Consider the following 21,872-nt stretch of genomic DNA (forward strand, 5'->3'; position numbering starts at 1 on the left):
GAGTTAGTATTACTAGTGAAACTGTGAGGACTTTGCAAGGAAGAACTTTATGTGTATATCTGGGGCACAGGAATTCAGCTTATGATATACTAAGTATGTGAATTTGTTCTTTGTGATTTGAAATTCCATTTTTATGTGTTTTAAATGTGAGTCTTTTCTAGTAGTTTGACTCAGCACTGGGTGGGACCTTTCAACATAAATATTTTATCTTTTGTATGTATAGAAAATGTCCTTTAATTATTTATCTGAGCATTTGATTTTCTTTTGCTGTCTCCAGATGATGTCGGAACTTTCTATTAATAGTTTTGTTCTAGGTTCTTCTTAGCTTTTCTTTTAAATCTTCCTTCTCTTGGCCTTTTTTGGTTCTATCTGTGGGAGTCTTCTCAACCTTCTTACAAGCTCACTGATTATGTGGTTTGGTACATTTTAATTAAAATAACAAGTCTGAGTCTTATTTCACACCACTCTCTTCTCTCTGAGCACATATAAAGTTCATTTTTTCCACTTTGCCCTCTTGGCAAACCAATGCGTCTGTTAGTTCTTTGGTCTGGGAAATTTGTTATCCATCTAATGTGGCATTAGCTTTCCTAAAATGTTCAGTGACTATTTCTTGTCTTATTACCATTGAATGTGATATGAAGATGTCACCCATTGTGGATGGAGGTACCTGAAGCATGTACTTTCCTTTTCCAAGCACAGACTCTTCAATTTCTGTTTGATTTGGGGACACACTCTCCTAGGTGGGTGCCAACTCACTCCAACCCTTATAACGTTTAAACTTGAATAATCCTTCTCCAACTCTTTATTCTGTTGCCAAAACAAGCTTTCAAAACTGAAATATTGAGATGTCATTTAGTATTCTAAAATTCTCTGCATCCCTCATAATTTTCAGAATAAAATGGAAAATCCTTAGAGTGGCAACATGCCATATGTATGGCAAGCCTCATCTAGATTCTCACCCACATTCTCCTCATGTGTCAAATGTTTCAAGCACAGCAAACTATTAGTCATTCTCCGAATGTGCATCCAAGCCTTCGCCCAGAATCTTCCCTTTCCCTGGAGTGCTTTATTTCCTCCTCTCTACATCCAGAACTTCAATGCATCCTTCACGATCCAGTAATTGCTACATATCTATACTCAAGCATCTTTTATTTTATTTTGATGTCATCATCCTCCAGTACATCTTAAATAACTACTGCTCTTTCTGAATTCTTGCAGCATTTTTCACATACCTGTACGTGTTTCTGTAAATAATTGATGTGCCTCTTTCTCTCCTTCCAAACAGATTTAAATGCAGGAATGTGTTTTATTCATTTCAGAATCTTAGCTACCTATTGGAAAATAGACACTTAGAGTGATACCATTTGATTAATCAATGAAGTAAGATATCCCAAAGTAGGTTATACTTGTTTGTCTGTTTTAAAATGATGAGGGAAGGGGCTCTGGTGACTAAGGTCTACATGCTAATGAGTGTTTGGATTATTTAACGTTATTTTGTAAGGTTCTACAAATTGTGTAGGACTCTAATTTTGTAGGCTGGTCTCTGATGTTGGCTTTACCATAGGATACTTATAAAACAGCCACAGAAACCACTTCCATATCACACTTCTGACATTGACGTCGTCCTCAGGCCACGGACAATAACCACTGAGGCCCGAGCAAGGCTGCGAGCAAGGTTTTGGGGAAGGAATTGCTTAAATACAAGGGAATAGCCACTAGGCAAGCTTCAGGCAGATCTGAGGAGCTCTCTTGCGTGTGGGATGAGATCAGACTGGAGTCCTGAGTGAATCATGCAGGCAGGATGGGAGAATCCTGGTGCACCAGGATAAGGGAGAGAATTGTTTAGAGCTGCAAAGACCAGCAAGACCTGGCCTGGTATGTCAGGCCAGCTATGTCAGTGTCCACAGCTCCCATCGACAATGCGAGGCCAGGGAAAGTTTTTTAAAAGAGAATTGAAATCATTGATGATGGCATTTGGACTGTAGTCTAGTTGTTTAGCTGTACATTTGGGGCCTAGAGAAATAAGAAACAAGCTGATGGTATAATAGAGAACATTCCAGGAATGGCAGGTAAGTCTGAGTCATAGGATGAGGCTGAAGAAAGTGGGTTAGAGAGCTGTGCCTTGAAATAGAAGCTGAGGCCAGCTTGCAAAGGGCTCACATGTCATGGTAGGCACTTAGAGTTTATTCTTTTCTCTAACAGGAACCAAAGGATTTTAAGCATAGACATGATAGGAGGGCAGGAGAAAATCAGAGTTTGAGGCAAGGCTTCATGATGACCTTCCAAGGTGAATTGCAGAGGTAAAGAGGGGATCCCCATGTGGGCAAGGAGATCCGCAGCCAGGCAGAGAGGCAGCCTTGTCCCCTTGAGAAGGTTGGCTCTGGGTCTGCAGTTTATTTCTGGGATTCTGACATCAGTTGTCGGTCTGGATCCAAATGTGGCTGTATCCAAAAAATGTTTAATCCAGTCAAGGCACTTTTTCACCATTAGTTCACCCATTCAGTTAACAACTCATGCCCACTATTAAAAAAATTATACTAGTTTTGCAAGAAGTTCAAAGTTAAAAACAAGTCCACAAAGGACTAAAATAAAGACTTAAAACAGAGAAATTAATAAGACAACAAAGGAAGGAATGAGAGGCACCTGTAAAGCATTTTGAGAAAGAACTGAGAATGTCCCAGTGGGGTTGAAGGGCCTGAAAGAAAATTCAGTCTGAGCTTACACCTCAAAGATGTGCAAGAGTGTGTGAATGGGGGAATGTTTTGGAAAGAGAAAGCTCAATAAAGTTACATAGGTGAAATATCTAAATAGCATCAACAAATAATGTGTTAATGTTGTTTTTAAAAAATTCCCTGGCTTCTTGTATCTGGAATGGATTGTCTCCATGGAAACAGAAACTACCTCTCTCTTACCTTCTTTCAGATTTTCCTGGGATCAGCTACATTCCTTTGCAAAAGTATATTGGACAATCAGCTGGGAGAATAACTGAGACATTTGAATCAGGAAAATATTATGGTCAGTTCAATGCCTGATTATGACACCAGCATCACTGGCTGGGACCCTCAGAGCCTACTCTCCTGTTTTCCCTTCATCTTCTTCTGTCCTTTCTTTTTCCTATTCCTTTCCTTTGTTTTTCTCCACCTTTCTCCTCTCTCTTTTTCTCCCCCATCTTTTTCTTAATGTCCCTCTCTCTTTCTTTCTTTCATGAATATACTGAATATTACAGAACTACTTGACACCTACTGTGTCCCAAATACTGAGCTAGGGTATATGCTATATTTTTCTATAAAATTAAGTGTGAGATGGTTCTTCACACTTAATAACAAGTGTGTCTCAGTCTATCCCGGGCACTTTGTAAGCTTCAGTTGTTTTCTCTTCAAAGTGTCTGTGTCCCAAAGCTCAGGATAAATTTCAAAGCCTGAACCTGAATATTAAGAAATCAAAACATACATCATCTAAAGTTGGCATCCAGGAAAACAGAGCTTTTCATTTGTTCAGAGCCTGCATATTTCTTACCTGCAAGTGTTTGTTTTGACCACATGTGGCAGGTTCTGTATATAACACACGTCAAAGCCATCAGTTACACTTGCTGTTGTGACTGTGGGTGCTGGCTGCCTTGTTCCATGGCCCCAGGGCACAGCCATGGCCATGGTGTTTGCCTCTCAGGCTTGTCTGTGTCATACCTGGCAGGCTTACTGCTCCACAGCTCACTGTGTCTCTCAGACATTCTCTTGGCTTTCCCACAGTCTCAGGGACTGTTCAAAATAGCAAGCTATTATTCTGAAGTGAGGCATTGGAAGTATTTCTGAGCAGTATTTATCATTTTTGTATGTGCTTAATTTTTTAGCAATGAAGACATTTCCTTTCAAGGTTGTTAAGCTTTGAGCTTTCCATTTTGTAAAAAGGCTTGAAATTTCCTTCATTCTTTGTGGGCATCCAACTCTAACAGACACATAAATTAATAGACTAGGAAATATTTAACAGTCTAAGTTCAAACAAATATGTTTACTTTGGTTGAATTGATGTTGTTATTAATTGCCATTGAAATAAACCACCGTACAAAGACATACTCCCTGGAGGATAAATATGACAGTGCTAAAATTAAAATTTGAATGAGAATTACCTGCAGATTTATTTATTCATTTATTTATTTATTTTTTATTGCATTTGGGCTCTGGGGTACATGTGCACGTCCTGCATCCTGCAGGATTGTTGCATAAGTACATACATGCCATGGTGGTTTGCTGTCTCCATCCCCCCCCACCATAGCCTACATCAGGCATTTCTCCCAGTGTAATCCGTCCCCATCCTCCCTGTCCCCCACCACTGTCTCCCCCCTCCCCTCCACCCCCCCACCTAGCCCTGTAAGTGTTGTTCCCTTTCCTGTGCCCAAGTGTTCTCATTGTTCATCACCCGCCTATGAGTGAAAACATTCGGTGTTTAGTTTTCTGTTCTTGTGTTAGTTTGCTGAGAATGATGGTTTCTAGGTTCATCCATGTCTCTACAAAGCACACGAACTCATCGTTTTTTATGGCTGCATAGTATTCCATGGTGCATATGTGCCACATTTTTTTGTCCAGTCTATCATCTTCAATTTGGAGAATACGGTTCTTTAATATAATATTGATAAAATCACGATATTGATCCTGCATACCCATCTCTTCTCAGGGATTAGAGAACAGGCTGTTATGAATATGCAGCAATCCCCAGTGTACCTGCATAGGTGGGGAGGTGATTGTCCAGCTCTGCTGGTAGGGCACTGGATATAGTCATGGCTCCAAGCAAGTCATGCACATGAGAGAACGAGGTGTCTCTCTGAAAGAAAGGGAGAGAGAAAATTTAGGTCAAATGATTAAAAATTACCATCAATCCCTAGAATAGTATCCCATATGCAAAGGAACATTTCTTATACAAAATATACAACCTTTTTTCCTCACTAGGAAAAAATTGTGCCCCAATCCCTTTCTGGCCTTACTTTTTATTTGTGAATCTTGAAAACCTTTATTTCTTCATTGTCTTCCTCCTTTTGGACCCATCCTAGCTCTGGCTTGGCTTTTAGATACTGGGGAGCCATCTTGGGAGTAGGGTGCTCATCACATGAGATGAAGTGGTCTTCAAGGGAACAGTAAAAGAGCAAGTGCCTTGTAGAGAGAAGCAAACTAAAGAGGAAGATAGTTTTGTTTTAAAAGATGCAAACTCGAGGAAGAAAGAACTCTAACTTCTTCTTTCATTTCTCTCTCTCTCTCTTTTTTGAAATGGTGTCTCACTCCATCACCCAGGCTGGAGTGCAGTGGTACGATCTCGACTCATTGCAACATTTTTCTCTTTTTGCTATTAGATTTAAAGTAATGGCAAAAAAAGGCAATTACTTTTGCAACGATCTATTACCTAGGTTAAAGTCAGAGCCCTTCCCCTTCAGAGTGATGAGTTTCGAGAGTGTGCCCCCAGCAGGCAGATTGAGAGAGTTCTTGGTTTAGGAGAAGGATTATTTTAGCTGTAGTCCGTGGGGCAGAATGGAGAAGTTGGCAATTTGAGGCAGGTCATCTGAAAATCTTGCACAGTATCCTGATTAAGTGTGGCAGAGCACAATAAAAAAGAAATTTGGAAGTTGGCAACATGCTGGGTTTAGGCCGACATGAAAGGCAGCATCTGGAAAACCTATCAGGACTCAGTCTCAGGACAAGTGATCAGAGGCAGGTGGGATCATGGAACTTGACCCTCAAGGTTACAATATAGGGACAATAAATAGGTTATGAAGATAATGAGCAGGTAAACAGCACCACCAAGGAGTCTCAGTAACTGGGTTGTAGCAAAGGAGCAGAGCAGAACTCTTTATAAGAGCTAGATGGGCATAAGGAGAGGGTTGGCACAGCAATGGTTCATGCAGAATCTCCTGAGATGTGGATGAACCCCTCCTGATTGGAGAAGGTTATTCCAAAACTTAAGGTGGAGATGTAGTCACAGGAAAGGAGCAAGAATAAATGGGAGAGCTGAAACATGAAGGGGCATTTCCTAGAAGGGAAAATCAGGCTTTAAACTCAGGCAGACGGGTTTGCCTGAGAAACAATCAAGAGAGCTGAGTCTGATCCAGCGAGCTGGTGGGAAGTAAGCCAGTGTGCCAGGGATGGCAGAGAACCAAAACCAGATATCAGGTGACAAGTCAAGAACAGGTAACATAGAGTACTTGGATGGGTCGGGGCAGGGCTGGGAAGACATGGACTTGGCTCTATGTGCTTTGGTGCTTTTCTATAGCACACAGACTGGCAAGGAATATTACTATAAACAGCTTGGGTCCTAGGTTTTGGTACAGGAAGAAACCTCAGATCCTGGGAATAACTGTGATGCCAGCATAACACATGGTGACTTGTCCCAACAAATGGAGCAGAGACATGGATGAGGAAAGCCACAGAAAAGAATTGTAGGATTAGCATCCCTGATAGTTACCATTCCAGTTACTGCCAACTTGCTAGCCCTCTCAGAAAAGCAGACATTTGCAGAAATCTTGCAGCCAAAAATGATGTTTAAAATATTCCTAGAAGATGTTTTCTACTTCATACGTTGGGTATTTATCTCATGAATTAATCAATATTGGCTGAGTATGGTGGCCCATGTCTGTAATCCCAAAATTTTGGGGGTCAAGGCAGGTGGACTGCCTGAGTCTAGGAGTTTGAGACCAGCCTGCACAACAGGGTGAAACCCTCTCTCTATAAAAAATCCAAAAATTAGGCCAGTGTGATGGTGCACACCTATAGTCCTAGCTACTGGGAAGGCTAGGTGGGAAGATCACTTGAGCATAGGAGATCGAGACTGCAGTGAGCCATGATCATGCCACTGCACTCCAGCCTGGGCAACAAAGCAAGACTCTGCCTCAAGTAATCAATCAATCAATCAATATTATTATGTTGTATATTGCTTTAATTTGGCATAAATAATCTAGTTTGTCTCATAACTATATGAGGTAGGTAGAGCTTATCCACATTTTAGATGACATAAATGAGCCTTAGAGAGGTTAAGTAGTTTGTTCACAGTAACACTGCAAACAGTAGCAGAAGCAAGAATTGAACTAATGCACTGTTCTCTTAGCTACATGTTATGAATATTTAATTACTCTTCCACTTTGTATTTACAGACTGTCTTCTATGTTTTGGCTTTTGCTATGGACACAAGAGTGGAAAAGAATAAAACTGTGCACAGTCCTTGTCCTCGTGGAGCTTATAACCTGGGGGAAGAGGGACAATACCAGCAGCCAGCACCTATTTACTCAAGTGATTATTCAATTGCCCTAGTACAGGTGATTCTTTCCTCTTAAGAGGAGAAGAAAAGAGAAGGTCAGGTAGATCTCATGTAGTGTAGGAATTCTCTGACTTAGCTTCTGAAAGGGAAGGCCAAGCAGATCTTATCTATTGTGGAAGTCAGAGAAAGTTCCCTAAAGTACTGAGAATAGACTTGAGGCCTGAAGGATTAGTAAGTGGGTGGGGAGGGAAGAGAAGAGGTGTTGGTGCTAAGGCAAAGAAGAGTTTAAGGCATTGAGTGAAGGTAAGATGTTACCGAGTGTGGCTGCTGTAAGCAGGGATTAGATGATGCACTTTAAAATGTACAAATAACAATACTACAACATATTTACATCATAAAATCAATTTATAAAAGTTAGGGACCTAATCTTTGTATGTTGGGGAGGAAGTTACCTTTCTCTTGCTCATTCAATTGATTTCAAGACTATAAGTATTTATTGCACTACTGAAACATTTAAAATTGCATTAGCTTCTGCATCTTCAGGGAATGAAAGGTTGATCAACTGAATAGAGCTCCCACCAGGAATAATTCGAGAAATCAAATAAAGTAAAATACAGAAGTTACTTGCTTGAAGACAGTGGAGCACAGCTGAGGCAATTAGTGAAGAGGTCCTGACTCCAGAGGAGAGAAAAGCTCAAACCAACTTCTTTTACCACAGTAGCTTTTTAAAGTCAGAGCTGAGATTTCAAATTCTTCACCAATGCATAAAGATATTTTGATGAATTCTGGGGCTCTGGGGGATGGGAGACTAAAATCTTAAGCCTTAAAACATCTGAAAAATATAGCAAAGATGTCAGCAGTTTTAGAAGACCAGGATTTGAAGTCAGGCCAGATTCATCAGAAAAAGAGGTCAAAGATAAGACTATTGACTAGAGTTGAAAGTACAGAGGGGCTAAGGAGACCCAGAAGTACACTCAGCCTTGCAAACAAGACTTGACTCAAAATAATGTTAGTATAGTGGCAGAGTGGCCCTGCTCAAGGAAAAGAACATTACTTGGAACCACTACCTTTTGTAAGAAGAATATTCAGAACTTACTAGTAAATTACTAGATATATCAAAGGATAAGATCACATAATGGAAAACCAAGAGAAAACAAAACATATAATAGAAATACATCTACAAATATATAATAGAAAAATCTCTACAAATGTTCTACAAAAGACTTTTGAAGTAACTATGATTAAAGTATTTAATAAATCTAAGGAAAGATGAAGAAAATGAAATAGATAAGAAAATTTCCCAAAGTAGAATGTATAAGACATACACATCCTAGAATTAAAAGTACTTTATGTCTGGTATTAAGAACTCTAGTTGGTTTAACAGAAGAATAGAAGTAAAAATAGAGATAAAAGTACTGATCGAGAATATATCCAGAGTGGGCACGGTGGCCCACGCCTGTATTCCTAGCGCTTTGGGAGGCCGACATGGGCGGATCACCTGAGGTCAGGAGTTCGAAACCAGACTGACCAACATGGTGAAACCCCATCTCTACTAAAAATACAAAAATTAGCTGGGCATTGTGGTGGATACCTATAATCCCAGCTACTCAGAAGGCTGAGGCAGGAAAATCACTTGAACCTGGGAGGCACAGGTGTAGTGAGCTGAGATCGTGCCGCTGCACTCCAGCCTGGATAACAGAGCAGGACTCTGTTTCCAAATATATCCAAATGGAAGAAGGGAAGACAAGATGGGTGAAATGTATATGAAATTCAGAAAAAAAGTAGAGTCAGAGGGGAAAGAGTTAAAATGTCTAGCATAACTAATTTAAGAGGAAATGATAGATTAGGACAAAGCAATATTTGCAGGAGTAAAACCAATTATTTCCCAAAAGTGGCAAAAGACATTAACCTATAAATTTAAGAACTCCCAAACCATATAAACAGAGGGGGAAAAAAAACAGGCAAAAAATCTTAAAAATAAAAAAAGACATGAACCTTAATAAAAGCAATGGAAATATTGACAACTGAAGTCTCAGTGATAAAAAGCAGCAGACAATGTAATAACATCTTTTTTTTTTTTGAGATGGAGTTTCGCTCTTGTTACCCAGGCTGGAGTGTAATGGCGTGATCTCGGCTCACCGCAACCTTCGCCTCCTGGGTCCAGGCAATTCTCCTGCCTCAGCCTCTTCAGTAGCTGGGATTACAGACACGCGCCACCATGCCCAGCTAATGTTTTTTTGTATTTTTAGTAGAGACGGGGTTTCACCATGTGGACCAGGATGGTCTTGATCTCTTGACCTCGTGATCCACCCGCCTCGGCCTCCCAAAGTGCTGGGATTACAGGCTGGAGCCACCACGCCCGGCCACATCTTTAAAGTACTGAAAGGAAATGCCAACCTTGGCTTTTATGCCTTGCAAATATATCCTAAAAATAGTGATGAAATGAAAACATTTCCAGATATAGACATATGAAAGCTTAGAGAATTTATCCCTCAGAAATTTGTACTAAAAGAAATTTAAAATGGAGTTCTTCAGTAGAAGGAAAATTATATACAAGGGAAACACAGAAATTGAAGAAGATATAAAAATCATTGAATAAGAAAACTAACTAGACAAAAATAAATGACTAGGGATTGAATGTTAATGATACCTTACAATAATATTATGTGGCGTTTAATAGATACGTAGAAATAAAATGCTTGAAAACTATAAGAAGAAGGGAGTGAGTAAATGGAATTAAATGCTGTAAATTTATAGCATTTTAAGGAAGAGGCAAAATTTCTATTCACAAAAGGCACAATTTAAATATAATAATCATAAAGATTGCAAGAAAAAGGGAAGAAGATATAAGGTACACACACTAAACAAAAAAGCTTGAGTGTGTCAAGAAATTGATCTCAAGGAAAAATCATTATTTGAAATAAAGAGGAAATATCATAATGAATATATCACTTTCCTATATTTCCTATATCACTTTCCTATATTTAAAATGTCTTTTGTAAACCCCATGTAGCTGGATCCTGTTTCTTTAATTCAGTATAACAATTTTTATCTTTTAATTGGACTGTTTATTTACATTTAGTGTAAAATGTTGTTGAAATTATGTGTAATATATCATGTTAGTATTTAAAATGCAGGATTATATTACATCAGTCCCAGAGGAACCAGATAATCTTACTACTGTCTTGCCAAACGGTCTAATCCAAGGTTATCCAACTTGTGCCCATAGGCCACATGTGGCCCAGGATGACTTTGAATGTAGCCCAACACAAATTTGTAAGCTCTCTTAAAATATTATGTGGCTTTTTAAAAAAAACTTTTTCTTCTTTCTTTTCTTTCTTTCTTTCTTTCTTTCTTTCTTTCTTTCTTTCTTTCTTTCTTTCTTTCTTTCTTTCATTTTTAGCTCATTAGATATCATTAGTGTTAGTGTATTTCCTATATGGCCCAAGAAAATTATTTTCTTTCAATGTGGCCCAGGGAAGCCAAAAGATTAGACACCTCTGGTCTAATCTCAGCACATTGACATCCTTCATTTGGCTCACTTTTGCCTCCAAGTTTTGCAATAGTGCAACAGACTAGCAGAAACTAAGGCACATACAAGCACTCTAGATGCAAAATGTCTGTAAGAAAAGCAGTCCAGAAAGAGTTCAGATGAATATTGAGTGAACTAACCTATGGGACTGACCATAAACCAAGTGAGGGGAATGGGAAAATAGGCTATCCAAAAAGAGAGAAAAGCGCCTTACAAGATATATTGGCTTACAGCCATGGGAGTAGAACCAAATTTCATGACTTCCTTTCCTTTTTACATTAAGATTTAGAAACTTGGACTTAGGATATTCACAATGCTTCTCTATAATGTATAATAAGGAGTTTTGGGGAGTGTGTATTTTGGACACCTTGGTCAAGTGACTTATTCTGCTAGGGCTCAGTTTTGTCATCTAAAATTCAGTATAATAATACATTACACAATTCATAGAACTGTTGTAAGCATTAAATTAAATAAGACAAAGTATAGGCAAGGATGTAGTGTAGACCTGAAACATAGAAGATGTTTAACATGTGTTTCTGATATCTGGCAATGATCATGGCAGTTTATAATAAGAACGAGGACTTGGGACAAGTGATATGCTACTTACTTTACTCTCTTCAATTAGGAGTCAATCCTACTAGGTCAATAGGCAAAGGAAATGGTTAGAAGAACTTATGGTGGCACATTCATTCTTGACTCACATGTGAACACAATATAATTTCATGTCTCCTTGATAAAACTACTTTTCTACAGGGAAAAATAAAAGGCAAGTAGAGAGATTGCACAGTATAACATGAGACAGCCGTTACAGAGTCAACAAAAAAATGTCAAGTTAAGTGAGTCACAATTCCTTGAAATTGTATTCCATGCCCACAAATGCAGAAGGCTCCCTCAGGTTGGGTTATTTTTATCTTTTTTAAAAAGTTTCATTGAGGTATAGGTTATATGCAATAAAATAACCAATTTTAAGCATACAATTCAATGAATTTTTATGGATGACTACAATAGTAACCAACATGATATAAAACGGAAAACAATCCTTTTTCCCACAACCCAGACCTTGAGCTGATTTGCTTTTTGTCCATTAGTTTTGCTTTTTCTAGAAAAAGAAATCATACAATATATAGTCTTTGTGGCTGGTATCTTTCATTCAGTAAGGTTTCTCAACTTTCTGTGTTTGTTACAAGTCCCTCTAATTAATCTTTTCCCTAATTGTCTCTCTCCCCTTTATGAAATGTTGATACCACAGATATATCTATATGTCTATGTACTGTATATTCAACTGTGCTTTATACAGAGTAAGATTTTTTTTTCACACCTCAAAATGTTTTGCCCCTTACGAGGCGCTATCGCCCCATTGAGAATACATGATTTAGTGTAATGTTTTTGAGATTCGTCAGTATTGTGTGTATCAAGAGTTGGTTCATTTTGTTGCTGGGTAATATTCCATTGTAAGTAGAGACATTCAATAAATGAATAAGAATAACTGCACATGTGTTACAAAGATCAGGGAGTGAGTGCATAATTCAATTATTATTCTTTCTCAAATCTTAGACTCCCTGGTGTCAATAAACATACCTCTAATAACACGATTGTTCAAGTCAGAAATCTGAGAGTATCAAGACACTTCTTTTTTCCTCATTTCCCCATATCAAATCCATTAAAACCTGCCAATTTCATCTCTTGATTATTGCTTGAATCTTGTATCAAGGGATTAGATTTTGCCACTGTAACCCAGAACATTCGACATATAAGGCTATCAATCTTTATCTTAGAAGAGATGGGAAGCCATTGAAGAGATTTAGATAGAAAACCTGCCATGAGCTTCTTTGTGAAATTAGAAGATTATAAAATCTTTTATAGCAAGTAATGAATAAGAATACGGTGAATAAATTAGAAAGGACTGAGAGTATTTGTGGAGAGGATCTCTCAGGAGTCCAGAGGAGAAATGACAATGGCTCTGCCATGAATTTGCAAGACCTTTGAGGGTAAGAGATGGGAGGGTTGCGAGACATGCTACATTTTCAGTGGGGCCCATGGGAAGGCTTAGCAAGACCTCACTGCTGGATGATAACATAACTATAATGAGAAATTCAGATAAACCTTCCTATTGCTTGCTGCTGCCTTGTCTTAGATGATTTTTTTTTTGGCCAAATTAATCAGTATTCTAAATGAATTAAGTATGAATATTCTTGGGTCGATTGCTAATAAGTATGAAAGAATTAGAGAATTACAATCATGCCCATAATAAAAAAAAAGTGTATGCTTCATGCATCCACTGATCTTTCTATCCATCTTACAACTTTTTAAAGGGTTACGGTAGTACTAGTATCCATATGTCAGCTCCAGATGTTCTGCAATCCTTATGTAAATTGTCTTATCTGCATTCGTGTCTCTGGGGGGCAACTTGAAGATTAAGATTCGATTTTTATTTCTATTAAAGATTAAGAATCAATGGCTTACTGTGTTTTGGGTCTAGGGTATGCAAACATTCATAGGACATCATCTTCATTCTTAAAGCGTGTAAAGTTTATATCATGTAAGCAGATAAATGACAAAGCCACATTGTCAGTGCTATAAAGAAGACAGCTACAAAGCTCTGAAAGCTTGTCAGCTTACTCTGGTGTTTTGTCTCCTCCAGGTGACTTCCCAAGTATGGCTGGCCACAATACCTCGAGGAATTCCTCTTGTGATCCTATACTGGCACCCCACTTAATCAGCCTCTACTTCGTAGTGCTCATTGGAGGGCTGGTGGGTGTCATCTCCATTCTGTTCCTGTTGGTGAAAATGAACAGCCGGTCAGTGACTACCATGGCGGTCATTAACTTGGTGGTGATCCATAGCGTTTTTCTTCTGACAGTGCCATTTCGCTTGATCTACCTCATCAAGGAGACTTGGACGTTTGGGCTGCCCTTCTGCAAATTTGTGAGTGCTATGCTACACATCCACATGTATCTCACGTTCCTGTTCTATGTGGTGATCCTGGTCACCAGGTACCTCATCTTCTTCAAGCGCAGAGACAAAGTGGAATTCTACAGAAAACTGCATGCTGTGGCTGCCAGTGCTGGCATGTGGGCCCTGGTGATTGTCATCGTGGTACCCGTGGTTGTCTCACGGTATGGAAGTCATGAGGAATACAATGAGAAGCACTGTTTTAAATTTCACAAAGAGCTTGCTCACGTGCATGTGAAAGTCATCAATTATATGATAGTCACTTTTGTCATAGCCATTGCTGTGATTCTCTTGGTCTTCCAGATCCTCATCATTATGTTTATGGTGCAGAAGCTACACCACTCCTTACTATCCCACCAGGAGTTCTGGGCTCAACTGAAAAACCTATTTTTTATAGGGATCATCCTTGTTTGTTTCCTTCCCTACCAGTTCTTTAGGATCTATTACTTGAATGTTGTGACACACCCCAATGCCTGTAACAGCAATGTTGCATTTTATAATGAAATCTTCTTGAGTGTAACAGCAATTAGTTGCTATGATTTGCTTCTTTTTGTCTTTGGGGGAAGCCATTGGTTTAAGCAAAAGATAATTGACTTATGGAATTGTGTTTTGTGCCGTTAGCCACAAACTATGTTATTCATATTTGCTTCCTTTATAAAAATGGATATAGAGGAGTTAAGAATGGTATTTCATTACTTGATAAAAAACCATGCTTTGATCTACCCAAAACAAAAGGACTATAAAATGTCAGAACCCTCATGTAGTCATTATGAGTGATGCCCATACAAAGAACCAGTGATGTTGAATCTACTTGGAGTTGAATATCACATTATTTTCCAATACAGAATGTCTGTGTGGCCCATCCATCCAGGCGACATAGATGTTAAGAGTTTTAGAGTTTCATTAGTTCATTCCAATTTCCTCTGTTTGAAGCATGTTTTTTTCTTAGATTTCGGACTGGACTCAGCCCTTTAGTTCTCTTCATCCCACTTCACCTTACGTAAGTAAATCCTGGCCACGACCCAGCTCCGAAGACACAAACTCTCCTTGGTTAACCAGATTTGATATCCCATTCATCTCACATCATGATAAAAACTGATAAGGGGGGGAAATGGTAAAAAAATATTTGTAGGGTATCATAACTCTGGTGGAAAGTCATCTATTTAGAAATTAAGAGAAAAAGAACTCACGGCTTTCTGTTATAACAAGGTTTTTTTTATTTGTCCTGTAAAAGATCAACTCCCTCAACATCACCAATTGCATTTTTGCTCCAAAAATAGTTTGAAAGCTTACTGGACGTATCTACATAATGGTGAAACTGTAATTTAGAGAATATTCCTGAACAATGTGCTGGCATGCATTAAAATGAGTTCCCAAGGGAAGTGATTAAATTTTTTTTTCTTCTGTTTTCTGAGAGAGTTTCTAGATGTCCTGGGCCATAGTTAATTAAGATTTTTAGTGGGGACAGAAAGTTATACTGAAATCTTTAGAGCTCCCTTCCACCCTTAAAATTATATGTTTTTAAATAAATGAAAACTGTGTTTTTAAAAGAGGGCTTTTGAGAAGTATATAGAAAACCATTACTTTAGACTCCGTGAGATTAGGTTGCATGAAGATTTCCTGAATATTTGAAGAATGGATAAATAAAATGTACTTGAAAGTAACAAAATTATAATCCTTTAAAATACAGGGGAAATAACAAATGGGTACTAGGTTTAATACTTGGGTGATGAAATAATCTGTACACAAACTCCCATGACACATGTTTATCTAACAAACCTGCACATGTACCCCTGAACTTAAAATAAAAGTTTAATATCATCATAATAAAATAATTTGGATTATTTTCCAAATTCTGGGTTACTTTATGTAAAATTTGATTAATAACATGTGACATGTGGCATATAGGACATCTATGATGGTTGATACACAGGCTTGTGGGTTTTTGCTTTCTGGGTTTTTTTACTCCTGCCCATACTATTATTGCCTTCAATGTTTTATCCTCTAAAAATTTTCCCAGTATCTGATCCAGTTTCATATTTAATGCTTCAGAAAACCTGAAGTAATTAGTAACATGAATAAAATAACTGAATGAATTAAGGGATTTTTTTTCATCAAGGTATGTATTTAGAACTTAAAAGTTTTTCTCAATTTATTATCACTCTGTAGATTCACAAATTTCTCAGATGAATAAGAAATATCCCTGTGAATTTCTGTGGTCTCTAAAATTACTGAACCATATAAATTAATTCTGAGGAAGCAAGAGTAGCAACACAGTTCAAACATGACTTGTTTCCGTATATTTTCTGTTTTACATATTCTTTCATCTGTTCTTTTTTAAAAAAGTAATATTTCTTTTTTCTTGTCTTTTTACTCACTTATTTTCTACATTTTTTTCTTTCTCATTTTGAACCATAAAATTTACAAGACAATTACTAAGACCTCTGATAGTTTTTTTCAAGAAAATTTATAATGCCCATAAATATGCTTAAAAAAGAAATTAAAAGTATTTGTGAGAATTTCATTATCTTGTAGATTATATCATAATCTCTTCCAGATTTTAGATATCTACGGTCAGGCAATTCAAAAGAATTAATCTCTGTATTAACCTGTTATAATATTAATATAACACTAGGTTATTTTCACACATCATAATAAAGGGCTTATTAGAAATGTTACTCAAAATATAGAAATGCAATATTCCATAATAATAAAATATCTTTTTCATAAGTATTTATGGAGTAAATAGAAAAATTTCAGTTTTCTGTTCTTTGTCTTTAATCAATACAGAAATGAATCTCATGTGGGACTGGGGGTGACATTGGCCTCTAGGGCCATTTTTGGATATCACCATTATAGGAGAGGACTAGGATTAATATTTAGCGGTGGGAGCCAAGAAATAGACATCTTGCCTTGCACATAATTGTCTACACAATAAAGAACTATCAGGCCTTGCTCTGTATTTGAATGCTCTATTAGACATTAATGAAGTGAAACATATGATCATAACAGAGCAGTTATCAGGTTTTATCCAGTTTTCATAAACCCACAGTATTTTTTTTGTAAAGCTTTAATTCTCTGAATTTTCTGGAGATGGAATGATCATGGATTGAAGAAAGATTTTACTTTGGTTTCCTCTGAACTTTACCAGGGGTCATTCAGTCCTTTGGAAATGACTTGATAAGTAGCAATACCATTTATGACATTAACATAAGACACAACATACCTGTAAGCAATATTTGCAGCTACTGCATTCAAGAGATATTACATACAGGTGTATGTAATCAGACTGACTCATTTTGTCTCTTTATGTGATTATGCCTGAGCATTTACACACTGAAATACAAAATATTTTATTATTGATAACTTTTCATTACTCGTTTATATTACAGTGAAAACATTATGCATAAATAATGTGTATGTTTACATTATTAGTGTAGAAAGCATATACATTTCATTTTGAGATGGTAAAATTATCTGTAAGTTTTATTTTATTTTAGAATGGTAGAAGTATTATCAATATTTGTGATAAAAAGCAAGGTATTGGGTCTGAGAAAGTTGAGAACCACTGAACTACCATGAAGAGACAATATAAGAGGGAAATTTATAAATTTTAACATTATAAACAGGAAAGGTATTTCTGTTTTTGAACTATCTCATCTTCATTCAATTCTAAATTATTTATTTTGCTTCTACAGCAATTAAATGTAACTTTTAGAAAAATGTGAAGAAAATACACGTATGTATTTTCTTTTTTAATAAGAAAAATGCATTTTTCTGAGGCACACCACTCTCCGATTGGCTCTTGGCCAATATCTATCAGATTTTTAACTCAGGCATAATAATTTTTGAGGCCCAGTTAGAAAGATCTCTTCAGGAACCCATTAAAAGGGACATTACTTGGCTCTTGTTTATTTCTTAATTTTCCTGTGAAAGGATCATTGAATCCCCTGCCTTTCTCCTCAACTTCATATAAATTAGATAGAAAAAGATTATTTCACTTGTAGGTGAAGTGAACTTTGTATAAAGTGATTCAAGAGGTTGTAATAAATCCCTCCTGCTTCCCCAAATCATCCTCAGTGAAGCTGACATTAAAACTCCATTGTTGGGTTGAGATTCAGTTTTTCTGAAGGAGGGTATTGGGCCAATCCATTCTCAGTCATTGGCTTTTGGTGTGATGTTAGAATTTGTGACGCTGTCATAGCTTTGATTGGATAGACTTTGCCCACTTGCCTCTATGAGACATAGGCCAAAGACTCTCACAGCTATTGGGACTGGTAGGAACAAGAAAGCTCTTCTTGTTGTAGGGGCCACTACAGCATTTTGCAAATAGTTGGTACTGAAAGCTCCTTGGTAAAGGGGCACAGGGATGGCAGAACTGCTGGGATAATGCCCAGGGATTCCAACATGCCAAGGGACACCCATGGGTATCGGAAACCAGGAGATTCTGAAGACCCAGCAGAAGCTGTTGGGGAAATGAGACCCGGGTAAGAGAACCACTAGCTGAGAGCAGGAGGGGCCTGAGTGAGCCTTGCTCCGGAGTCCTAAGCTAACACGACTGCTCTTGGAAGACAGGACAATTGAGGCAGAAAACAAAGGAGACAGTTGTGAACAGGAGGTAAGAAGATGCTAGAGAGTATGGTTTGTTTTATTTGCAGTTTGTCCTACTAGTTTATGTCATTAGCAGCAAATGATTCCTGCCCTTTGCTGCTGATCTGGACCTCAGATCTCATGGAGAACAGGGTGTGGTTACAAAGATATAACCACTGGCAACCTGATCAAAGAGTCTGGATAAATATCTCCGGCTTATTGTTAAGTCAAATAAGAAAAGAATCCCTTGGAATTTAGAAAAAAGTCGGAAGAGTTTCCCTTTTGTTTTCAGGAAAGCGTCATCTTACATGTCAGGAGTGGACACTTGCCAAAGTCCACACCTGCCTTCTGGCACTCTTAGGAGGGTCTGGAAAGACATCTAGGCTTCCTCTCCAGTGATGTTCAATTCTATATAACACAGCACACTTCTTACCACAACCCAGTGGGTACCCCATTCTCTGAGTTGTCCTTTGCCTCTCAGAATTCCATTATTTTCATAGCATTGTGCTTAACAATGGGACACACTACTGACCTGTACACTTAAGAATGGATAAGATGGTTGATTTCATGTCATGCATATTTACCACAATAAATGATTTTTTAAATTAGAAGATATTATATATATATATATATATATATAAAATGTTGGAAACTTTAACAGGCAAGAAGTGAGCTGATGGAGAACGTTAAAATATTAGAAAGAAAAGAGCTAGTCTGAGACACAAAAAGACTTCAGTCCTCCTATCAAGGATACCTACTGAGTATAGGGAAAGCAAATGGAAAACACTTCACATCTGGACATATCCTTGGAGAATGCTTTGAATTTTAAGAACAAAGAATTTGTACAACAAAAGCCAGCAAGAGAAATGTTTATCTCTAATAGAAAGGAAAACAATTTGAAAGGTATTAAGTATTTTCCTTCACAGCCTAAATATCAGAAAATGGGAGGCAATGCCTTTTGGATTTTGGTTTAAAATATCATGACTAAGAACTCTATAAGCAGGCAAATTACTGTGCACACCCCTGGGTACACAAAGAGACTTGAGATGAATTTGCTTCTCCATCTCGAGGTTTATCATCCCAAAGCCGTTGCTTCTCCAACTCCAGGGTCTTCCCTAGGTAGGAGAGGAACGCTACTTGATTACCTTGAGGACAAATTATCTTTTAAGGAGGTGAGTCGCTGGCGAATCCTACATTTTCTTTTAGAATATAATCCATCTGAATCTAGAAAAACGTTTCTTCCATGATTCTTAAAATAAGAAGATGGCCTCTTGTTCTAGGTTCAATCCCCACTTACAGCCACTCTCATGTCACTATTTCCTTAGACTAGAAAGAGAGCCAAATTTCTGTTCTGAAATAATTGTCTCTCTCCTCCTGTCACAACCGTCTTCAAAATTTTGCTTGGCATTTAAATTTTTATTGCATATTTAGTTTTACAACCTTATTTCCTAAACTTTCCTAAAATTAAATTTCTGCTTCATCTCTATTTTTATCACAACTCGTTAACATAGATCACATTTAACCTCTAGTTCTACAGAAAACATGTATTTTGCATTTTATGAGTGGTTTAATATGACCAGTAGTGTCTACAATATCTTTCTGTCTCATTCAGAAAATTCTTTTCAAACGTGCTCTTTCTACCATCTGAGTAGTTCAGGTTATTGGCCATATGTAGTTTTTTTCCCCTTATTCCTGTATTCCTAAATGATTACAGATTGCCAAACCTTAATTTTCCCTATCAACTGTGTCAGTGGCTTCTTCTCAGCATCTCCTTATTATGAGGTGTTCTTAGAGGCTTCCACTTAAATGTAAAAACTGGAGATTGATTACCAGTTCCTGGTGTTAAGTGCCCAAGGGCTGTAAGGATTATGGAAAGCTTTACTAGAGCTGCAGTTTCTTTTGTATAGTTATTAATTCCCTGTGTAAAGTGGTCAGCCCTGTGTACCCAGAAGGATTCTGGAGTGAAGAAACTGCCCTTTCTTTGTGTATGAACCTCCTCCACCCAATGTCAGTAGACCTCCAAGTAAGCTGCAATCCACAAACGAGGGTGCTGGTCCATAATAAAATTTAGTTTTTCCAGGGAAATAAGAAATGCAATGATGATGCACTGAATTTTTCTTAAAGTAAAACATATTTAATGATATATTCAGAGATATATTTTTATAACTCACTTTATTTTCATTATATTATAATGTACTAGAAATATTATAAGCACCATTTTTAAGAGTATAATTATGTAACCTGCAAGAAGGTAGTTGTGCTAAGAACCACACATAGATAATTTTCTTGATAATATTGGTCAGTTTCCAGTATTTGGCCTTAGATGCCCTTTGGTCAGTCTTGGTATACCATGGACACAAAACAAGTACTGTATCTGCTGTTGTTACCAGTAAACAACAGACGACTCATTGCTCCAGAAAGATCTGTCAAAGTTTTTTAAAAAATAAATTTTTATTAGAGATTGAAATTAGTTATAAACAATCAATAAGTAGACACACAATGAATTTCTCTCAAAGTCCTGACTTTTGATATATTTAATGATTAAAATTAATTCTGACTTTTATGGACATTAAAAGATCAAGAATGTTAAACATGTCAAAGTGAAGTTTGTTCCAATTGGTTGGTGTGTTTGAATGTTCTTCTTCTTTTCTTGAGATGGAGTCTTACTCTGTCACCCAGGCTAGAGTGCAATGGCACGACCTCGGCTCACTGCTAACTCTGCCTCCTAGGTTCAAGCGATTCTCATGCCTCAGCCTCCCAAGTAGCTGGGATTACAGGTGCGTGCCACCATGTCCAGCTAATTTTTCTGTTTTTAGTAAAGGCGGGGTTTCACCATGTTGGCCAAGCTGGTCTTGAACTCCTGACCTCAGGTGATCCACCAGTCTCGGTCTCCCAAAGTGCTGGGATTACAGGTGGAGCCACCGCACTTGGCCTTGAATGGTTTTAAAAAGACCTGACAGAGTAAAAATGTGTATGCTATGAATTGTGTTGTGAACACATTCACAGAAGGGCATGATGAGAATAACATCCAGCCTGCCGAGAAGAGTCATGCAGAATTACTAGAAAATATGAGCATTCACATATTTACTTCAGATTTATTGAGCTAAATGAAAATGATGAAAGCAACTCTAGTGCATGATATTAATAAGTTTTGTATGCTGTGATGTTTTAAAGCCACAAAACCTTTAAGGACATTTAAATAAAATACACTACCCTAAAAGATCAGTGCAAATAATTTTTTTGAAATAAAAATGCTCCAAAATTATGAAACAACCAAGTCTTGAGTGTTGGTATATAAATATCTACTTATTCCACAAACCTCATCCTCTCTTGTCCACTCAGGACTTTGCCTCTGCTACTGTGGCCTCAGACTCCTGCACCATCATTTTCTCTCTTTCTACTGAACCATCCACATCTGCATAAATGATACTGTAGTAATGAAACAAAACCACTTCCATCATCTTCAGTAAATGCCATGCTATTGCTTTTCCTCTCTGAATAAGTTTTCTACAAGAAAACTTCTTAAATGTAACACCTGCCTTTTTTTTTTTTTTTTTTTTTTTTT

General features: G+C 37.5%; 1 protein-coding gene across 1 annotated transcript in view; it reads left to right on the forward strand.

Annotated features, from left to right (window-relative positions):
- GPR141 (G protein-coupled receptor 141) overlaps positions 1-17,368 on the forward strand; it is a 53,315-nt gene extending 35,947 nt beyond the window's left edge. The window contains exon 2 of the mRNA XM_017519476.2: positions 13,407-17,368. Coding sequence (XP_017374965.1) covers positions 13,421-14,338 — 918 coding nt within the window. The 5' untranslated portion in view covers positions 13,407-13,420 and the 3' untranslated portion in view covers positions 14,339-17,368. The remainder of the gene's footprint in view (positions 1-13,406) is intronic.
- The last annotated feature ends 4,504 nt before the right edge of the window (positions 17,369-21,872 follow it).

This window comes from Cebus imitator, unplaced genomic scaffold (genome assembly GCF_001604975.1).
Source record: "Cebus imitator isolate Cc_AM_T3 unplaced genomic scaffold, Cebus_imitator-1.0 Scaffold749, whole genome shotgun sequence".
Classification (NCBI taxonomy): Eukaryota; Metazoa; Chordata; class Mammalia; order Primates; family Cebidae; genus Cebus; species Cebus imitator.